Consider the following 17,744-nt stretch of genomic DNA (forward strand, 5'->3'; position numbering starts at 1 on the left):
AAGAGAGGAAGTCACAGAAGTGCTCACATCCTGTCTCTCTTAAGTGTAGCTACAGAAGTAAGAACTGGAAAACAAAATATGAATGGGCTTACCAAATGGACTCTTGACGATGACCACTGATGGGATCTCCAGGGGCTCACTGACTCCATACTGGTTCTGAGCAGAGACTCTGAAGTAATAGCCGGCATTCTCCGTCAGGTTGGGAACACGGCAGGTGGTGCCAGAGACGGAGGAGGACACCAGGTGCCACAGCTCTCCCTCTTTGGCCTCACGTTTCTCTATGATGTAGTTAGTGATCATAGACCCGCCATCATCCTTTGGAACCTTCCAGCTGATGATCATTGAGCTCTTGAGCAGGGCATCAACAACGATAGGGCCCTCAGGGATGCAGGGTTTGTCTGGAAAAAACAAAAGAGAAAAAAAATCAGTACCCACTTTTATGTTTTTCTAAGCATTCATTTCTTCATACTTTTGCCTAAGATTCATCAAGAAGACATGCAAAGACTTTTCCATTATTGACTTTCAGTTGACTTCATAAGATTATATAGATGTCTTCCCTGGAAAGGTTTTATGTACTGTTTTGGATCACTTCGTGTTCTCTACAGTCTGCTTTTACCTTGTATTTCAACACGCAGCACCGTGTCGATGGTTCCGAACCCATTGCTGAGCTGCACCTTGTAGCGGCCAGCGTTGGTCTGTCGCTGCACATTCCTCACCACCAGGTGGGTGTAGCTTTCAGTGTTTTCAATGATCACGTTCTCGGATGAATTCAGAGGCTTCTTGTCATAGAACCACATGATCTTGGGGATGGGACGACCAATGTAGACAACGTGAAGGCGGAGGCTGGTGCCGGCCCCGGCAAAGTACTTTTCCTTCAGGGGGAAGCCTGGGTGCAACTGGGGTGCTGCCTGCAGGCGAAGCTTGCCACTGGTCTCTATCTCACCGGCCTCATTGATGGCCCTGCAGGTGTACAGACCCTCATCTTCCTGCTCATCTGTCAGGATGCTGAGGGAGTGGTTGCGGCCATCTGAGCTCGTCTTGTACTTGCGGCTCTGGATCAGTTCCTTGCCATAGCGGTACCACTTGATCTCAGGCAGAGGTCTGCCAATGATGCCGCAGGTCAGGGTGCCGGACTCGCCAAGCTTGGTGGTTACATCTTGGATCTCTTCCTTCAGAACGGGAGCTTCACCAACTGCAGGAAAAAATGCAAAGCTTACATCTGGAATGCATTTCCTACTTTTTGCTTCAGAATGTGGTGTAATGCTGACAGCGTTATTTCACATCGTGAGTGCAACATTTTGATTCAGATATTTCAAATATTTTTCTAAAGAAATATAAATGCTCCTGAAGTCTGCAGCAGCTCACCGCTCAGTTTGGTCTTAATGCCCATGGGTGTGCGGCGAGGTCGGCTGAGTCCTGCCACATTCTCAGCGATGATTCTGAACTCGTACTCTGTAGCCTCCATCAGGCCGCCCATGGTGAACTGACGATCCTTAGAGCGCTCCTTGTTGCATTTCTTCCAGGTGCTCTCTCCAGCCTCCCTGAACTCAATCCAGTAACCCAGGATCTCTTTGCCACCATCATACTCGGGCCTGAGCCAGTGGATGGTGATGCAGTCTTTGGTGATAGAGATGATGTCGATCTCTCCTGGCTGGCTGGGTTTGTCTAAAGGGAGACAGACGAGTTAGTGCTCATGGAGGTAAAACATTTCTGGATTAATATAAAGCCAGCTCTTAAATGTTCACTATACTAGTACTGTACCAATGCCACTATTTAATTTTCTGTTTAGTTTAATAATTTAATCATGGATAAATCGGTATAAAGATATATGAACACACCAAATGGTTCTTTGCAGACCACAGACTCTGAAGCAGGACTCGGTTCGCTCTGCCCAATGTCGTTCTGAGCCACCACTCTGAACATGTACTCTGCATCGGGGATGAGACCGGTGGTGTTGAACATGGTGGTTGTGATGTGGGTCTTGTTGTGTCGGACCCACTTCTCCGTCGACACCTCCCTTCTTTCCACGTAGTACCCTGTGACTCGCGAGCCTCCGTCATCCCGGGGCCGGGCCCAGGACAGAGACACTGTAGTTTTGGTAACGTCCATGATCTCTGGTGGGTTGCTGGGAGGTTCTGGTGGACCTGTAGCAGAGCATGTTATCAGTAAGATCCACATGTGCCTCTTCATATGGACTTATGTCAGAGTTTCAGAGGTGCAGTGTGTCTCGTATGCATTTCTAACGGGGAACGTTTAAACATGTTACTCACAGAGTGGTGTCTTTGGTAAGACAGATTCTTCCGACTTGAGAGATCTGCTAACACCAAACTGGTTCTCAGCAGAAATCTTGAAGTGGTACTCGACATTCTCCTTCAGGCCCTTCACCACCAGAGAGTTCTCTGTTACCCGGGAATCCACTGTGTACCAGGCAGCCTTCGGTACCTCTCGCCTTTCCACAATGTAACCCAGGATATCAGAACCACCATCATCTGAAGGAGGCCTCCAGCTGACCCGTACTGATCTGGCCTGAATGTCATCAAATTCAAGAGGTCCTTCTGGGGCATCAGGGCGGCCGATCACCTTTACCTGGAATTCAAAGACATACAGAACGTTACGTTCAAACCATGCGGATTTCTTTACATTTATGTCAGATTCTTGGAATTTTTTCAATATTAATTCAACATTTTCTCAATATTAATCTGCCAGATGTGGGACTCACCTTGATGTACACGACCTTCCTGCCACATTTGTTCTCCAGCACCAAGTCGTAGGCACCGGTGTCATCTTTGTGTGCATCTTTGATGACCAGCTCAGTGATGTCATCATAGGTGGCGATCATGGCCCGATGGGAGATGTCACGACCGTCCTTCGTCCACTTGGCTGTTGGGAGGGGTTTACCCTTGATGGGTACGGACAGATGGATGACTCCACCCTGCCGCACCACATAGCCTTCCTCGTATTTACGATCAAGCTCGTAGTCAGGATAATCTGAGGAAAACAGAATATTTTTCATCTAATTTATGACTCAGGTATGAGTCACAGATTCATCTTAGGTTAGTATGATGACAAACGTGACTTCAGACACCAATTGTGGGACACCAATTCATCAGCTTCATAAATGATGCAAATCTGTTCTCTTACCAAGCATCTCCTGGACTTTAACCACCCCGGAAATCTCAGCAGGCTCTCCTGCGCCACCGGCATTGCAGGCCATGACCCTGAACTTGTACTCTGCGCCCTGGGGCATGTGGGTCAGGGTGTACTCGCACATCTTGGTGGGTGTGGTGTTGCACAATGTCCAGTCTACCTGGTCCACCTTCTGCATTTCAATGAAGTATCCAGTAATCACAGAACCACCCTCTTCTTCAGGTGGCAGCCAGGCCAAAGTGACTGAAGTCCTGGTGCTGTCTGTGACCCTGGGCTGAATTGGAGGACCTGGAGGTTCTGTTCAACAGCAAAAAAACTTGATAAACATAATCTCCTTCGCTGTAATAACAGTGAAAGAGCAGTTACACAGAGCTTTGTATCACTAACCGATAGGATCCATGGCGACGGTAATGGCAGAGCTTTCACTGCATTTGCCAGATCCTCTGGAGTTGATGGCAGTAATACGGAACTCATACTCCTGGCCTTCAATCAGTCCGGAGGACCGGTACCTGGTCATGGTGACAGGATTCTTGTTGATACTCATCCACCTGTCAGATCGGGCCTCTTTGCGTTCAACAATGTAACCCGCAATAGTGGAGCCACCGTTGTCCACAGGTGGTTGCCAGGTCAGCGTCATGCCTTCATGAGTGACATCAAGCACCTCTGGCCTGCTGGGAGGTCCGGGAATGGCTACATACACAAAAAAAAAAACATAAGGAAAGTTGAATTAAAGATCTGGAAAACAACCATTCTTTGGGGTAGAAAATAATATAATTTCATTGTAGAAGCAAAGAAGTGATCAGAGTTAGTTAAGTCTTTGCCGTTTGGTTGTCATATGGCTGACAAAGTATCCAGTTGTTGCCTTTTGGTTTCCAGAATCTTTAATCTGGGAGAGTCTTGAATAATTCTTAATGCTGAAACATACAGACAACAGGGAAGTGAACTCACTCTTTGCACTCTTGCACTCCACCACCTCAGACTGCAGGAAGCTGCCAACCCCGAAGCGATTCATGGCAGCCACCCGGAACACATACTCGGTTCCTTCGGAGAGCCTGGTGAACTTGAAGCAGGCTCTGGTCACTGACTCAGAAACAGTGGTCCAGCCTGGTTGGTGGGCATTACGCTGCTCCACCACGTAGCCGCTGACGTTGGCACCGCCATCCTTCTCTGGAGGTTCCCAGCTGATTGTAACTGAAACACCATCAACCTCCTCGATCTTTACGGGACCAACTGGGACGCCGGGTTTGTCTGGACAGAAACAAAAAAAAATAATCTATTTAGAATCTGTTGAAAGTTTCCTCCCTCGAATGAGCTCCTGAATTCAATGCTCGTTACGTTTTTGTCGCTCTAATCAGTCCATAACATTTGTTTGTATGTAGACTATCTCCTTACCGAGGATGATGACCTTGATGACCTCGGTTGCCATGCCGATGGCATTCTTCACCTCCAGTGTGTAATTTCCAGTGTCATTGATGGTAGTTTCACGGATGACGAGGTGGGTGTATTTGCCGTTGCTGTCGATCTTGATGCGGTCCAGGCTGTCCTTCAGCTTAACACCACCGAAGGACCAGGAGCAGACCGGCAGTGGTTTGGCCTTTATCGGGATGTTGAGGTCGATAGGTTTGCCACGGTGCACCTGGACGATCTTCTGAGGGATGCTGGTCATATCAATCTTTGGGATCACTGGAATACACAAGACATGTTTATTATATTTAGTGAATTTTTATAAAGTTTAGTAAAAAAAGAGAGTAATGCAAGTGATGCTTTATTGGGTGCTGTGATGTTCACCTTTGATCTCCTGGATAGTGACTGGCGTGACGATGTCCATGGCCTCACTGGCTCCCCTGCTGTTGGTCGCTCGGATCCTGAACAGGTACTGGTCATTCTCTACCAGGGACTGGATGGTGTGCTGGGACGCTGAGGCCTTGACCGTGGCCACTGTGTTCCATCTGTCTGAGCCCACTTTGCAGGCCTCAATGATGTAGCCTGTCAGCCTGCTGCCGCCATCATAAAATGGTTTTTCCCATTGCAGAGTCACAGAAGTCTTGCTGACATCGGCAAGACAGAGGTCAGCTGGTAACGATGGTACTTCGCACACTAGCACTGCTTCTGCCGTCTCGCAGGGCTCCCCGACACCATAGATGTTCTCAGGCAGGACTCTGAAGAAGTAGTGCGCACCCTCCTCCAAACCTGTGATCCTGAGCAGGGTCTTCCTGCATTCTGTGGTAACGGTTTTGTATGACTTCATGTTGGCTTCACGCTTCTCTACGATGTAGTTGCTGACATGAGCGCCACCATCAATACTCGGGACGTCCCAGGTGATCACGACAGATTCTTTGGTGTAGTCTTTCACCTTCACTGAGTTTGGAGGACCAGGAGTGTCTGGAGAGGAAAGAATTAAGACGTGAGTGTGTTTGCAGATGTCCTTAAAGAGATGTTAAATAATCCCTAAATTCAAATGTTAGCTGTGGAAACTTGGTGTGACATACCGTAGACTTTAACCAGGATGGTGGCAGTCTTCTTGCCCGATGGGTTCTCTGCCTCCACAATGTATTTTCCTGAGTCGTAGCGATTAACCTTCTCCACTATTAGTGAGGTGTAGCTGTCTGTGGTCTCAATGTACCCACGGCTCTGCAGTTCCACACCCGTCTTCCTCCAGGCCACCACTGGTGTCGGTCGGCCATTAACGAACACAATCAGGCGCAGGGTACCGCCAGCACGCAGACACACGGTCTTCTTCAGGTCCTCAGCCAGCTCCAGATCAGGCATTTCTGAGAGGATGGAGCCCAGTGAGTAATTAGACCAATAATTCTGTAACGAGCTGGAATAAGACACTGATACAGGAGGATGACAGAACTTTGCTTCGACTGAGTGACAAACAGCATGTGTTAGAATAAAGTCACTTCAAATATCTAAATGGACTGTTTAATTTGATAACGGTGTATAGTTTCTGGTGTAATAATCCGCACTGACTCACCGATTCTCTCCAGTGGCTCGACCTCGGCGCTCGGCTCACTGAACTCCCCAGTGCCGTTGCCGTTGATGGCAGCCACTCTGAACCTGTACTTCTTATTGGCTGCCAGGCCAGCGGCCACATACTCGGTTGTCTTGAGAGCCTTAGCAGTGGCGCGGTACCACTGCTCGATGCCCTCCTCTAGGATCTCCACGACGTAGCCGGTGACGTCCGAGCCGCCGTCGTACATGGGCCTGGTCCAGGTCATGCTGATGCTGTGCTTGGTCGTGTCAGAGATGCGAGGTGTGGATGGAGCCGCTGGGGTATCTGTGGTTGCAAGAATAGATGCAAATGTTTTAGATGTCATTTCACTAAGTATAAAGATGGCCCCTACGCCCGGTGAAATGCAGTTAAAACAAAAGTATCTTACATGTGGGGTCTCTACAGAGAATGTATGGTGAGGCGTCACTTGGATGGCTCTCTCCAGCAGCGTTGACAGCTGTCACTCTGAACTGGTACTCGCTTCCCTCCAGCAGGCCTTTGATCTTCAGACGGGTGTCATAGATGGTGTAAGTCTTATTAACCCGAGTCCACCTGAACAAAGAACCGGAAGACAGATTGAGAGACAGAATAGAACTTCCCTTATTTCTAGAAAGTGAGAACTGACAACCTCTTGTTTAAACACTTTAAAACTCGATCTGACCTGGTGCTGCTCTGTTCTCGTTTATCTACGAGGTAGTTCTTGAGCTCACTGCCTCCATCGCTCTCAGGCTTCAGCCACTCGATGATGACATGCTCCTTCGCCACCGTCATGGCTTCCGGTGCGCCCGGCTGGGATGGGACAGCTGAGGAAGACGGGCACGAGAGTTCAGAGTCACTGGAAAAAGAATCCTATTTTCCTTTTCACTATTTAACACCCAATTCTAGAGAGACAGAACATGTTGGTGGGATAACTTTAAATTTGAAAACCAAACATAAAGAAACTAATCTGAAAATGCAAAGATTTTTGCTGGAGTTGGCTGCAAAAATGTGTATGTCATCATTTCAAAATTCCTTTTCGAATTTTTTTTTAGCAAAACTCACTGAAAATTTCAGTCAACAGATGCAACTTAATTAATGAAAGAATTGTTACAGAAGAAACCTAAATACTAGCCATGTCTACACACAAGAATGTATGTTTTACTTTTTTTTATAAAGAACAAATTCTTTTGATAAAAATGTTGAAGCTTACTGTAGGCGTTTCTGGCAATGATAGGATCAGACTCCCGAGGAACTCCAGCGCCAAATTTGTTGACGCCTCTGACTCTGAAGACGTACTCGTTGCCCTTGATCAGCCTGGAGCTGACACATGACAACGTCTTGCACTCTGTCTCCATAATGACCCAATTGAGGCGGCTGGTCTCCCGACGCTCTACAATGTAATGGGAGACGATGTCTCCACCATCCTCCAGGGGAATCTTCCAGGACACCGTGCACTTCTCATCTGTCACTCTGCTGATCACGATCTTATCAGCCGGATACCCGGGAGTGTCTGAGGAACCATAGCGAGACTTAGATCACACCTTCTCCTGACACATTGATGCATCAATTAATCTATTCATTTTGGAATCAGCAGATCTGCTAAAACACCAGCTTTTAAAATAAAGTTGTTTCGTGTCTGCTCACCCAGAACTTTGACATTGACGGACGCCGTCTTGATTCCGCTGGCGTTCTTCACGGTGAGGACGTATCTGCCCGTGTCGTATCTGTCACAGTTCTTGATGACAGCCATGGCTTTGGTGGACGTGTAGGTCAAGGAGTATTTCTCTCCGAGCTCCAACATCTTTTCACCCTTTGACCAATACACTGTAGGTTCTGGTTTACCACCCACCGCGCCGTCCAGGACAAGGTCAGAGCCAGCGGTAACGATGACAGTCTCACCTACCAGCTTGCTGTCGAGCTCAGCTTTGGGGGGAGCTGCAGGAAACAGAATATATGATTTTACCTTCAAGCACGATAGCCTAATCTAAACTGCAAACAGAAACAACAGAAAGATCAGAACATACAGTATTCATCCTTGCATGTGACCGGTCCAGTGGACTCTGATGGCACACTGTGGACTCCAGCAGCATTCCTGGCTATGACACGGTACTCGTAGGTCTCTCCCTCATCCAGGCTGGTGACTGTGAAGTAGTTCTCTGAGATTGTGGTGTAGTTGCACTTGAGCCAGCGGTTGTCGTCCCACTCGTCAGTGCTGTAGACCTTTCTCTCCACCACATAGCCGACAATCTTACTGCCACCGTCATTGAAGGGTATAGTCCAGCACAAGGACACGGTGGAGCGGCTGATGTCTGTCACCTCAGGTTTACCAGGAGGATCTGAGCCGGGGAGGGAAGCAGTTTATCGTACGCTTTGACATGGCTTTATTCACATTGTTTTAGCTCTTGGGGTCTGGGATAAACCAAGACTTGTTGTTTGGTTGTCATGCCATTGAGTAGATAGAACACAAACACTTACCGACTGGATTGAGCGCCAACACTGGTCTGGAGGCCTCACTGGCCTTGCTGAGCCCGGCGAGATTCATGGCATACACCCTGAACTGGTACTCCAGGCCCTCGATCAGGTTTGAAACCTTGTAATGGCACTCCAGGCAGGGCAGCTTGTTCTCCCTCACCCACAGAATCGTGTTCCTCTCCTTCTTCTCGATCCAGTAGCCTGTCACCTGGCTGCCACCATCAGCATATGGCACATCCCACTTGATGCTAATAGCATTGGCTGACACAGATACCACATCTGGACGAGTCGGAGGACTTGGCGCAACTGTGAAAACAAAGTGATTATAAGTGACGTTAAACTTTGGCACACGCTAATATAAAATCGGGACTGTTGCTCAGAACTTACTGAACGGATGCTCAATCACAACAGCAGCAGACTCGATGGACTTGCTGACTCCAAACTTATTCTCGGCGCACACTCTGAATGTGTACTCCATATATTTGGTAAGATGAGTCACTTTGATCGTGGTCCTCTTCACACTGGAGTTTACCACTTGCCAGGACGCAGAGCCGGACTCCCGTTTTTCCACAATGTAGTTGGTGATCTCAGTGCCACCATCATCAGCTGGCTCGGACCAGGACAGAGTGCAGGATTCTGAGGAGATTCCAGAGATCTCCACAGGGCCCGTGGCTGGAGTCGGTCTGCCGACGATGACCACGGTCACTGTGAATGTCATCACACCAGCAGCATTCTCCAGGATCAGGTAGTACTTGCCGCTGTCGCTTCTCTTGCTGTCTTTGACCACCAGAGTGGTTCTCTCTTTTGTGGTCTTGATGGAGACTCTGTCGGTCTCCTTCAGCTTCATCTCCTCCAGCTTCCATGTGACCTTGGGTGCAGGTCTGCCACTGATGGGGATGTCGATTGTGAAAGTGTTGGAAGTCTTACATGTGATGAGCTGGTTGGTGATGCTGCTGAGGTCAGCAGTTGGTTCGATCACAGGCTCTTTGATGACCACAGAGCCGAACGTGCCCTGAGGCTCGCCTACTCCGGCATCGTTTTTGGCCTTGACTCTGAAGTCATACTCTGTGTTCTCGATCAGACCCTCCACCAGCATCTTCTGTGACTTTGTCTCTCCAGCAACAACCCAGAGGTCAGTGCCCTTAACTCTGACTTCAACAATATAGCCTCTGATGCGGCTGCCTCCGTCATGCTCGGGTTTCAGCCACACCAGAGAGGCAGTCGAGTTGGAGGTATCCACAACATCTAGTCTCTTGGGTTGTGCAGGTTCCTCTGTGGCAATGATGGGCTCTGTCATCTCATGAGGTTCTCCCTGGCCATACTGGTTCACACCTGTTACTCTAAACAAGTATGGCACGCCAATATCCAGACCAGTTATCTTGATCATCTGGCGGGAGCTCTTGCTGCTGACCTCCTGCCAGGCCAGGCGGCTTGCCTCGCGCTTGTCTACGATGTAGTGGTGGATTCGGGCTCCACCGTCATTTGCGGGGGCATCCCACATCATCGTCAGGGCCCCACGGGTAACGTCTTTGAAGGTGATCGCTCCTGGAGGCCCAGGAGTATCCAGCACTTTAACGGTGAATGTGATTGACTTGTGCCCACTGTTGTTCTCGAGGGACAGGGTGTATTTGCCAGCTTCGTACCTGGTGCAACTCTCTATCGTGAGAGTAGAGAATGAATCTGTGGTGTTGATATCAGCCAAGATGGGAAGCTCACCGTTTGCCTTAGACCAGGTGGCAAGGGGAGCAGGCTTTCCTCGGAAAGCAATATGGAGAGTGACGGTGCCTCCATTCTTAACAATGTGAGTTTGCTTGAAGTTGGCATCGATGTCAATTTCAGGAGATCTGAGTCTGTCCAGAGCCTGAACAGGGTTGGGCAGTTCTGAAGCTTCACCCTCTCCGGATCCATTTACAGCGCTCACCCTGAACTTGTAGAGCTCTCCAGGTGTCAGGCCCTTGGCAGTGTACCTATCATGGATACATATCTGGCTGTTGACTTTGTGCCACTCTTCCAGGCTGGCTTTACACATGCTGATATTGTAGCCGATAATTTCCATGCCACCATCAAAGACAGGCTTTGTCCATTCAAGGGTGACGGAGGACTTTGTGGAGTCAATCACCTGTTCAACAAGAAAAGTATGAATGTTTGTGGTTCTCATCAGATTTTTGCTTATGTTTAAATGAGTATAAAGTGTAAAAAGCAGAACTTAAGCACAGCCTCAACATTGTATAGTTCCCAGAATCATACCTTGATCACAGTGGGAGCACTGGGAGCACTGGTTGGCTCTCTGCATTTGAAGAGTCTGGAGGTGCTGCTGGGCGGTCCAACGCCAGCACCGTTTTCAGCCATGACACGGAACTCGTACTCATTGCCCTCGGTGAGATGGGTGACACGGTGCCTTAGCTCTGTGATGGTTCTCTTGGAGGAAACCTTCAACCACCTCAGGCTCTTCTTCTCTCTCCTTTCCAGGATGTAGTGTTTGATCTCATTGCCTCCGTCGGACCTTGGTCTGGTCCAGCACAGGGTGATGCTGTTTCCAGTTATGTGTGTTGCATCTGGGGTACCAGGAGCATCAGGTTCGGCTGGAGAACAGAGCAGAAAAATATGTGATGAAATGTTTCGAATGGGAAAGCAGTTTCCTGTTTACCATCAAAGAGATTGCTTCGATAGAAAAGTTGTAAATCGGTGGGGGGGGTTATTTACTTACTGTACTGCATCTGCGCGATGAATGGGTCAGAGTCCAGTGGTTTACCAACACCAAACTTGCTGACAGCAGAGATCCTAAACTGGTACTCATTGCCCTTGATGAGGTTGGTGGCATTGTAAGAACAAGCTTCACACTTGGATGTGACCGTGGCCCAGGAAATTCTAGAGGTCTCCCTCTTCTCCACCACATAGTGGGTGATAGCAGCACAGCCGTCATTCTCCGGCGGGTTCCACCACACCGTACACTTCTCAGCTGTGATGCCAGTGAAGCGGACTGGACCCGCAACTGGTCCAGGTGTATCTGCACAGACATGGAGAGTTATGGGTTAACTTTAGAGATGGTACAGGAATTTAAATGAGCATGAATCCTTGATTTATATCAATTTGATGCAGCTGCCACAGATATTGAAACTTAAACGTCTTAGTTTACCAACCTTGTACTCTGACGTTAACATCAGCTTTCCGGGTACCAGAGCTGTTTTTGGCCTCAACGCTGTAGATTCCACGGTGGTTCCTGTCAGCATCGCGAATGAATAGACTGCTGGTGCCAATGCCAGTGGTGATTTCAATGTCAATCATTGTCCTCTTATCAATCTCCTTGCCATCCTTGTACCATATAACCTGTGGAACAGGACGTCCAATGATGCTGCAGCGGAGCTTAACGTTCTCTCCAGCCTTCAGGGTGACCACCTGGTCTGCAGACCACTCGATCTCAGGAATAACTGGAGACGCAAACAAAGTCAAAAGAATTAGAAATCAGCACAATCAAGTGAAATTAATATTATTTATGGTGCATTGTATTTTTCTTGTATATTTCTTTGGACTTGAATATACTTACTGCTCTCATCCTTGGTCATGATGAGTCCAGAGGAGTTTGAGGGTGGACTGACTGTGCCAAAAGCATTCCTGGCAATCACTCTGAACTCATATCTGTCTCCAGCGGACAGACCGGTCACACTGAACTGAGTCACACTGACATCAGTGAAGTTGCATCGCAGCCATTTGCCTCGGCCTTGACGCCTCTCCACACTATAGGCCACAATTTTGCTGCCACCGTCTCGCGTGGGAACGGCCCATTGCAGGGTGACCGAGTCTCTGGTTACATCGATGCAAACCGGGGTGCCAGGGGGATCTAATTGAGATGAGGAGGCAATCAATTAAAACAATTGATTTAAGGTGAATATTTAGTGAGTGAAACAATATACAAAGAAGTCCTATTTTTCTGCACAAGGCACATGTACAGAGCACACAGACAGATGTCAGACTTACCGACAGGGGAGATGGCGAGAGCATGTTTGCTCTGTTCACTAACAGGGCTGAGTCCGGCGTTGTTCTCAGCATACACTCTGAAGGAGTACTCCAGGCCCTCTATGAGACCAATGATTCTGTACTCTTTGTTGGAGATGATGGTAGAGTTCACCTTCTGCCATAAGAGGCTGTTCCTGTCCTTCTTCTCAACATGATAACCCAAAATGGGGGAACCTCCATCGAACTCTGGAGCCTCCCACTTGATGGTCATACCATCACTGGTGATGTTGTAGGTGACTGGCTTTCCTGGTGAACCTGGAGCTTTGTACTGATGCTGGGCTATAACGTCAGAGGAGACGAGTGCTTCACTGACATCGTACTTGTTCTCAGCACGGACCCTGAACTGGTACTGGGATCCTTTGACGAGGTTGGGGATCTTGAAGGAGGTCCTGACAACACTGGAACAGACCATCTTCCAGTTGGCCTGGGAGGTTTCCCGTTTCTCCACACTGTAGCAGGTGATCTCGCCACCTCCATCGTCCTTTGGCTCATCCCAGGAGATGATGATACTCTGAGCTTTGATCTCATCAAAGCGGATGGGACCAACAGGCGGTGAAGGGGCCCCAAGAGTGATCACATTGATATCAAAGTAGTTCTTGACAACTCTGTTGTCCAGGACTAAGGTGTACTGGCCAGCATTCTCCTTCTTGGCTCCTCTGACTGTGATTGCAGTCTTGTTGTCAGTGGTCCTGAAGCGGATCTTCTCGCTCTCCTTCAAAGGCAGGTTATCCTTCATCCAGCTGATTACAGGTTTTGGTTTACCCTTGAAGGGTAACTCAATGTGAATGTTCTGACCAACACGAACAGCAAGCTCTCCATTTAGGTAATCAATGAGGTTTGCTTCGGGTGGAATGATGAAATCCATCACTGTGATTGGACCAATTTGAGAGAAGTCACTCCTGCCTTTCTCGTTTTTGGCAAACACTCTGAAGTCCATGTTAGTGTTCTCCTTGAGTCCCGTCACCTCACAGGTGCAGCGCTTGCATGTAGCACCTACAGACCAGTTGGCTTCCTCTTGGCTTCTCTTCTCAATGATGTACTCTGTGATGTGACTGCCACCGTTATGTTCAGGCCTGGTCCACTGCAGGGTTACAGAGGTCTTTGTGGAGTCTACCATCACCAGTTCTTTAACAGCTCCTGGAGTTTCTGTCGCCCTGACAGGCTCAGTGGTCTCACAAGTGTCACCAACACCGTACTCGTTCTCAGCAGACACACGGAAGAAATAAGCTATGTCATCTTCCAGGCCTGAACACTTGTAAGATGTGTTGAGGCACTCTGAAGTGATCACCTGGTAAGCCTTCATGGTGGAGGCCTTCTTCTCCACAATGTACTTAGTGACAGGAGAGCCGCCTTCGACGAGAGGAGCCTCCCAACTGAGTGTCAGCTTTCCTCTTGTCACGTTCTTGATCATTAGTTTCTGGCAGGTGGATGGACTATCAAGAACTTTGAGTGAAACCATGATTATCTTGGATTCTCCCACACCGTTCTCAATCTCCAACATGTACTTTCCGCAGTCATCGCGGGTGACCTTGGGAATGAGGAGTGTGGTGGATCTCTCAGTGCTGCTGATGGTGTAGCGGTTGTCGCCAGCCATGTTGCGGTCACCACGACGCCAGGTGACGTTGGGAACTGGGCGTCCCTTCAGTGGGATAAACACTTCTACGTCACGGCCAGACTTGGCTGTGTATTGGGTTGTCATGGGAACATCCAAGTCCAAATCGGCCTCCTCTGTTGGAAAGAAAAGGAACACAAATGATTTATAATCTAATAATCATAATCCAGAGGTAAACCATCATTAATAAAATGACTGTGTTTTATCTTTTTCATAAAATAAAAGACAAACCTAAAATATCTTTGGCTTGCACAGGCTGGTACATCTTGATATCTTCTCCTTTGCCCTTGCTGTTCACAGCAGAGACTCTGAAGAAGTAGTAGAAGCCAGGTTTGAGGTGGGACACCACATACTCGCATGTTTTGACCTGTGGGTTGGTGGTCACCCATTCTCTGTCCTCTGTGTTCATCTGCTCCAGCATATAGTGTGTGATTTCACTGCCACCATCATAGACAGGCTTCTCCCAGCCGAGCGTGATGGAGGTCTTTGTGGAGTCGACCACACGCAGCTTTGTTGGATCACCGGGCAGATCTGGTGAAGACAAAAGGGCAGGATTGTTTTCAGTTACTGCATGTGAACACCTCAACACGAAGGAAATCTTTATGAGGAATTTCGACAAAGCCAGCACTGCAATGCTTGGTGAAAATTGAAATCATACCGATGGGGTCGTAGGCCATGTAAAGGTCAGAGGCCTCAGAGTAGTTTCCTGCTCCAGCCTTGTTGACAGCACAAACTCTGAACTGGTAGTCATGGTTCTCCACCAGGTTGCCGACTTTCTGCCTGGTGTCTCTGATAGTGCCCTTCACCACCTGGATGAAAACAATAGATTTTATCATGTTCACACATGCCAGTCAGCAGTTAGGCTTCTTATACACGTAGAATCTGTCAAGATACTTAAACAAGCAAACCTTGAACCACTGCAGGCTGGTCTTCTCCCTTTTCTCCAGGTAATAACCATCGATGTCGCTGCCTCCATCCATTGCCGGTCTTTCCCAGATCACTGTCATGGTGGACTTGGTGATAATGGTAACGATAGGCTTGGAGGGCTCACTTGGAGGAACTGTTAGAAATTAAAGCAGTCAGATTAGATAAACTAGCTCTGTTTACCTTAGTTAGAAACTAAATTTCAGCTGCAACTGTGGTGAACAATGATGATTGAATTCTGTTACCGAATGCGTTCTTGGCGATAATGGGCTCAGACTCCAGTGGATCTCCGATGCCGTACTTATTGACTCCACGGACTCTGAAGATGTACTCGTTACCCTGAATGAGTCTGGACACATTCACGATACAGTCGACCAGTTTCTCTGAGACAATGGACCACATTATCCTGCTGGTCTCCCTCTTCTCCACAATGTAATGAGAAACCATGGCACCGCCCTCATCGGCAGGGGGGGACCACATGATGGTAATTTTGTCAGCTGTCACCTTCTTAAACTGAATTTCTCCAGCAGGGGGGCCTGGTTTGTCTGATTAGGGAAGAGTAATGCACATAATTTATAAGCTATGTCTTTTACAAAGCAAAATTACTTTTTTAAAATAAAATAATACGTGTATACCTTGAATGAGCAGCCTGACAACGGCACATGATGATCCCAGAGAGTTCTTCACCTTGACCTCATAGGTCCCTGAGTTCAGACGAGTGGTATCCCTCAGGTATATACTGGTGGACTCAAATGTGTGTTTGAAAGAGAGCTGGGCAGAAGGTTTGAGCTCTTTGCCGTCTTTAAACCACTCAATAGTTGGGGCAGGTTTGGCTGTGATATTGAACTTGAGCTCCACGTCAGAGCCAGCCCTGTGCTTGACTTCGTTTAGGTACTCCTGAGGAATGTCAATCTCTGGGGCACCTGGAAAACAAACCGGAAAACAGACAAATGAGTTCCAGTTCTGATGGATATCATCAAACTCATAGACATCATAGAACACAGACAAAGATGAAGTACCGATAACCGAACACTGAAAGACGTACCGTAGGTGTCCACGCAGGTGGCAGGTCCGGCAGTCATGGACGGGTTGCTCACTGAGCCAACAGCATTCTTGGACATGACTCTGAACTCATATGTTTCATCCTGGGTAAGGCCAGTCACGGTGAAGCGGGTGTCTGTGATATTGCTGAGGATAGCTTTGGACCACTTTTGACTAACACCTTCTCTCTTCTCAATAATGTAACCAGTGATTGGGGATCCCCCATCATAGTTGGGCTTCTCCCAGACCACGCTGATGGCGTTCTTGGTGATGTCACTGATGCGCAGGTTGATGGGTGGCTCTGCAGGAACAGACAGTGAAGACTCATGAAATGACTATTCCACTAAAAGTGCACGATTTTGTGCACTTTTACAGAAAGTTTGACTTTCCACTCACCACAGGCGTCAATGGCCAACACAGGATCTGAAGCTTTGGTGAAAGCACTGAGTCCTGCAGCGTTCTCTGCCGCCACCTTGAACTCATAAATAAGTCCAGCATTTATGTTGGTGACCTTGTAGTGCGTAGCACGGATCACCATTTTATTAACTCTCTGCCATAAGATGCTGTTCCTGTCTTTCATCTGCAGATGGTAACCAAACACATGGCTGCCCCCATCTGACGTGGGCTCCTTCCAGGCTACAGTGATGCTCTCCCTGGTTACAGCAGTAACTTCGGGAGTTGATGGGCTATCCGGAATAGCTGGTGGATACAGGCAGAGTTTAAGAGTGTTGGCATGAACACTGAGAATGAAAAGATTACACGTGAAAATGAAAGAGGGAAGCAAAAAGGACTACTTACTGTATGGGAGGTTGACAGTGACTGTTGGTGAGTCAATGTGCTCACTGATTCCATATCTGTTCTCAGCCCTGATTCTGAACTGGTACTCCAGGCCAGTGGTGAGCTTCAAGATCTTCATGGTGCAGCGGGCAACAGCAGAAGATATGTCCATCCAGTTGGCTGTTGTTGTCTCTCGTTTCTGGATGATGTAGTTGGTGATAGGACTGCCACCGTCATAAGCTGGCGGAAGCCACGTAAGGCTTACGCTGTCTTCTGTGACATCAAACAACTCAACAGGTCCGAGAGGGACACTTGGGCGGTCCAGAACCACAACGTTAATGTAGGATTTGGTGGTTCCAGTGGAGTTGGACGCAGTGATATCGTAGCGCCCTGAGTCTCTAGCAATGCTCTCACGCAGAGTGATCTTGATGCTGTCAGGGGTGACGTCGGAGTTGAACCTCATCGTTGACTTGAGCGGCACATTATCCTTGGACAGTGCGACTTTAGGCAAGGGCCGACCTGTCAGCGGGATCTCACACTTGAGGGTGGACCCAGCTCTGACATACACTGTGTTGTGAGGGAAGTCCTTCATGTTGATCTCAGGAGATTCTAGGGGAAAAACATGCAATCGAGTTATAAAAGAAAAGTCACAAGTCAAATTGAGGGTTTTTAGCATTGACATGCTTTTTCCTAATTATATGCATACAAGTAGGGTGTAAACTTATTTGAGGTGTGTCTTTCACCCCAATGTTCAATCGTTAATCTAAATAACATAAATGTAAC

The 17,744-nt window shown here is 48.2% G+C and overlaps 1 protein-coding gene across 28 annotated transcripts in view; it reads right to left on the reverse strand.

Annotated features, from left to right (window-relative positions):
* ttn.2 (titin, tandem duplicate 2) overlaps window positions 1-17,744 on the reverse strand; it is a 246,485-nt gene that overhangs the window by 8,614 nt on the left and 220,127 nt on the right. For all 28 annotated transcript variants that reach the window (XM_075480277.1, XM_075480295.1, XM_075480294.1 and 25 more), the window contains 33 exons: window positions 16,983-17,570; window positions 16,581-16,883; window positions 16,189-16,485; window positions 15,779-16,066; window positions 15,389-15,688; window positions 15,128-15,279; window positions 14,878-15,028; window positions 14,451-14,750; window positions 12,569-14,335; window positions 12,138-12,431; window positions 11,734-12,021; window positions 11,301-11,600; window positions 10,841-11,175; window positions 8,981-10,712; window positions 8,597-8,899; window positions 8,146-8,457; window positions 7,766-8,056; window positions 7,332-7,631; window positions 6,804-6,945; window positions 6,531-6,694; window positions 6,125-6,427; window positions 5,637-5,918; window positions 4,936-5,529; window positions 4,540-4,830; window positions 4,096-4,395; window positions 3,535-3,837; window positions 3,142-3,444; window positions 2,720-2,988; window positions 2,271-2,586; window positions 1,839-2,144; window positions 1,366-1,665; window positions 617-1,192; window positions 93-398 (listed from right to left, as the gene is read on the reverse strand). In XM_075480277.1, the coding sequence (XP_075336392.1) occupies window positions 93-398; window positions 617-1,192; window positions 1,366-1,665; window positions 1,839-2,144; window positions 2,271-2,586; window positions 2,720-2,988; window positions 3,142-3,444; window positions 3,535-3,837; window positions 4,096-4,395; window positions 4,540-4,830; window positions 4,936-5,529; window positions 5,637-5,918; window positions 6,125-6,427; window positions 6,531-6,694; window positions 6,804-6,945; window positions 7,332-7,631; window positions 7,766-8,056; window positions 8,146-8,457; window positions 8,597-8,899; window positions 8,981-10,712; window positions 10,841-11,175; window positions 11,301-11,600; window positions 11,734-12,021; window positions 12,138-12,431; window positions 12,569-14,335; window positions 14,451-14,750; window positions 14,878-15,028; window positions 15,128-15,279; window positions 15,389-15,688; window positions 15,779-16,066; window positions 16,189-16,485; window positions 16,581-16,883; window positions 16,983-17,570 (13,056 nt within the window). The remainder of the gene's footprint in view (window positions 1-92; window positions 399-616; window positions 1,193-1,365; window positions 1,666-1,838; window positions 2,145-2,270; window positions 2,587-2,719; window positions 2,989-3,141; window positions 3,445-3,534; window positions 3,838-4,095; window positions 4,396-4,539; window positions 4,831-4,935; window positions 5,530-5,636; window positions 5,919-6,124; window positions 6,428-6,530; window positions 6,695-6,803; window positions 6,946-7,331; window positions 7,632-7,765; window positions 8,057-8,145; window positions 8,458-8,596; window positions 8,900-8,980; window positions 10,713-10,840; window positions 11,176-11,300; window positions 11,601-11,733; window positions 12,022-12,137; window positions 12,432-12,568; window positions 14,336-14,450; window positions 14,751-14,877; window positions 15,029-15,127; window positions 15,280-15,388; window positions 15,689-15,778; window positions 16,067-16,188; window positions 16,486-16,580; window positions 16,884-16,982; window positions 17,571-17,744) is intronic.

The sequence above is a fragment of the Odontesthes bonariensis genome, chromosome 12, assembly GCF_027942865.1.
Source record: "Odontesthes bonariensis isolate fOdoBon6 chromosome 12, fOdoBon6.hap1, whole genome shotgun sequence".
NCBI lineage: Eukaryota > Metazoa > Chordata > Actinopteri > Atheriniformes > Atherinopsidae > Odontesthes > Odontesthes bonariensis.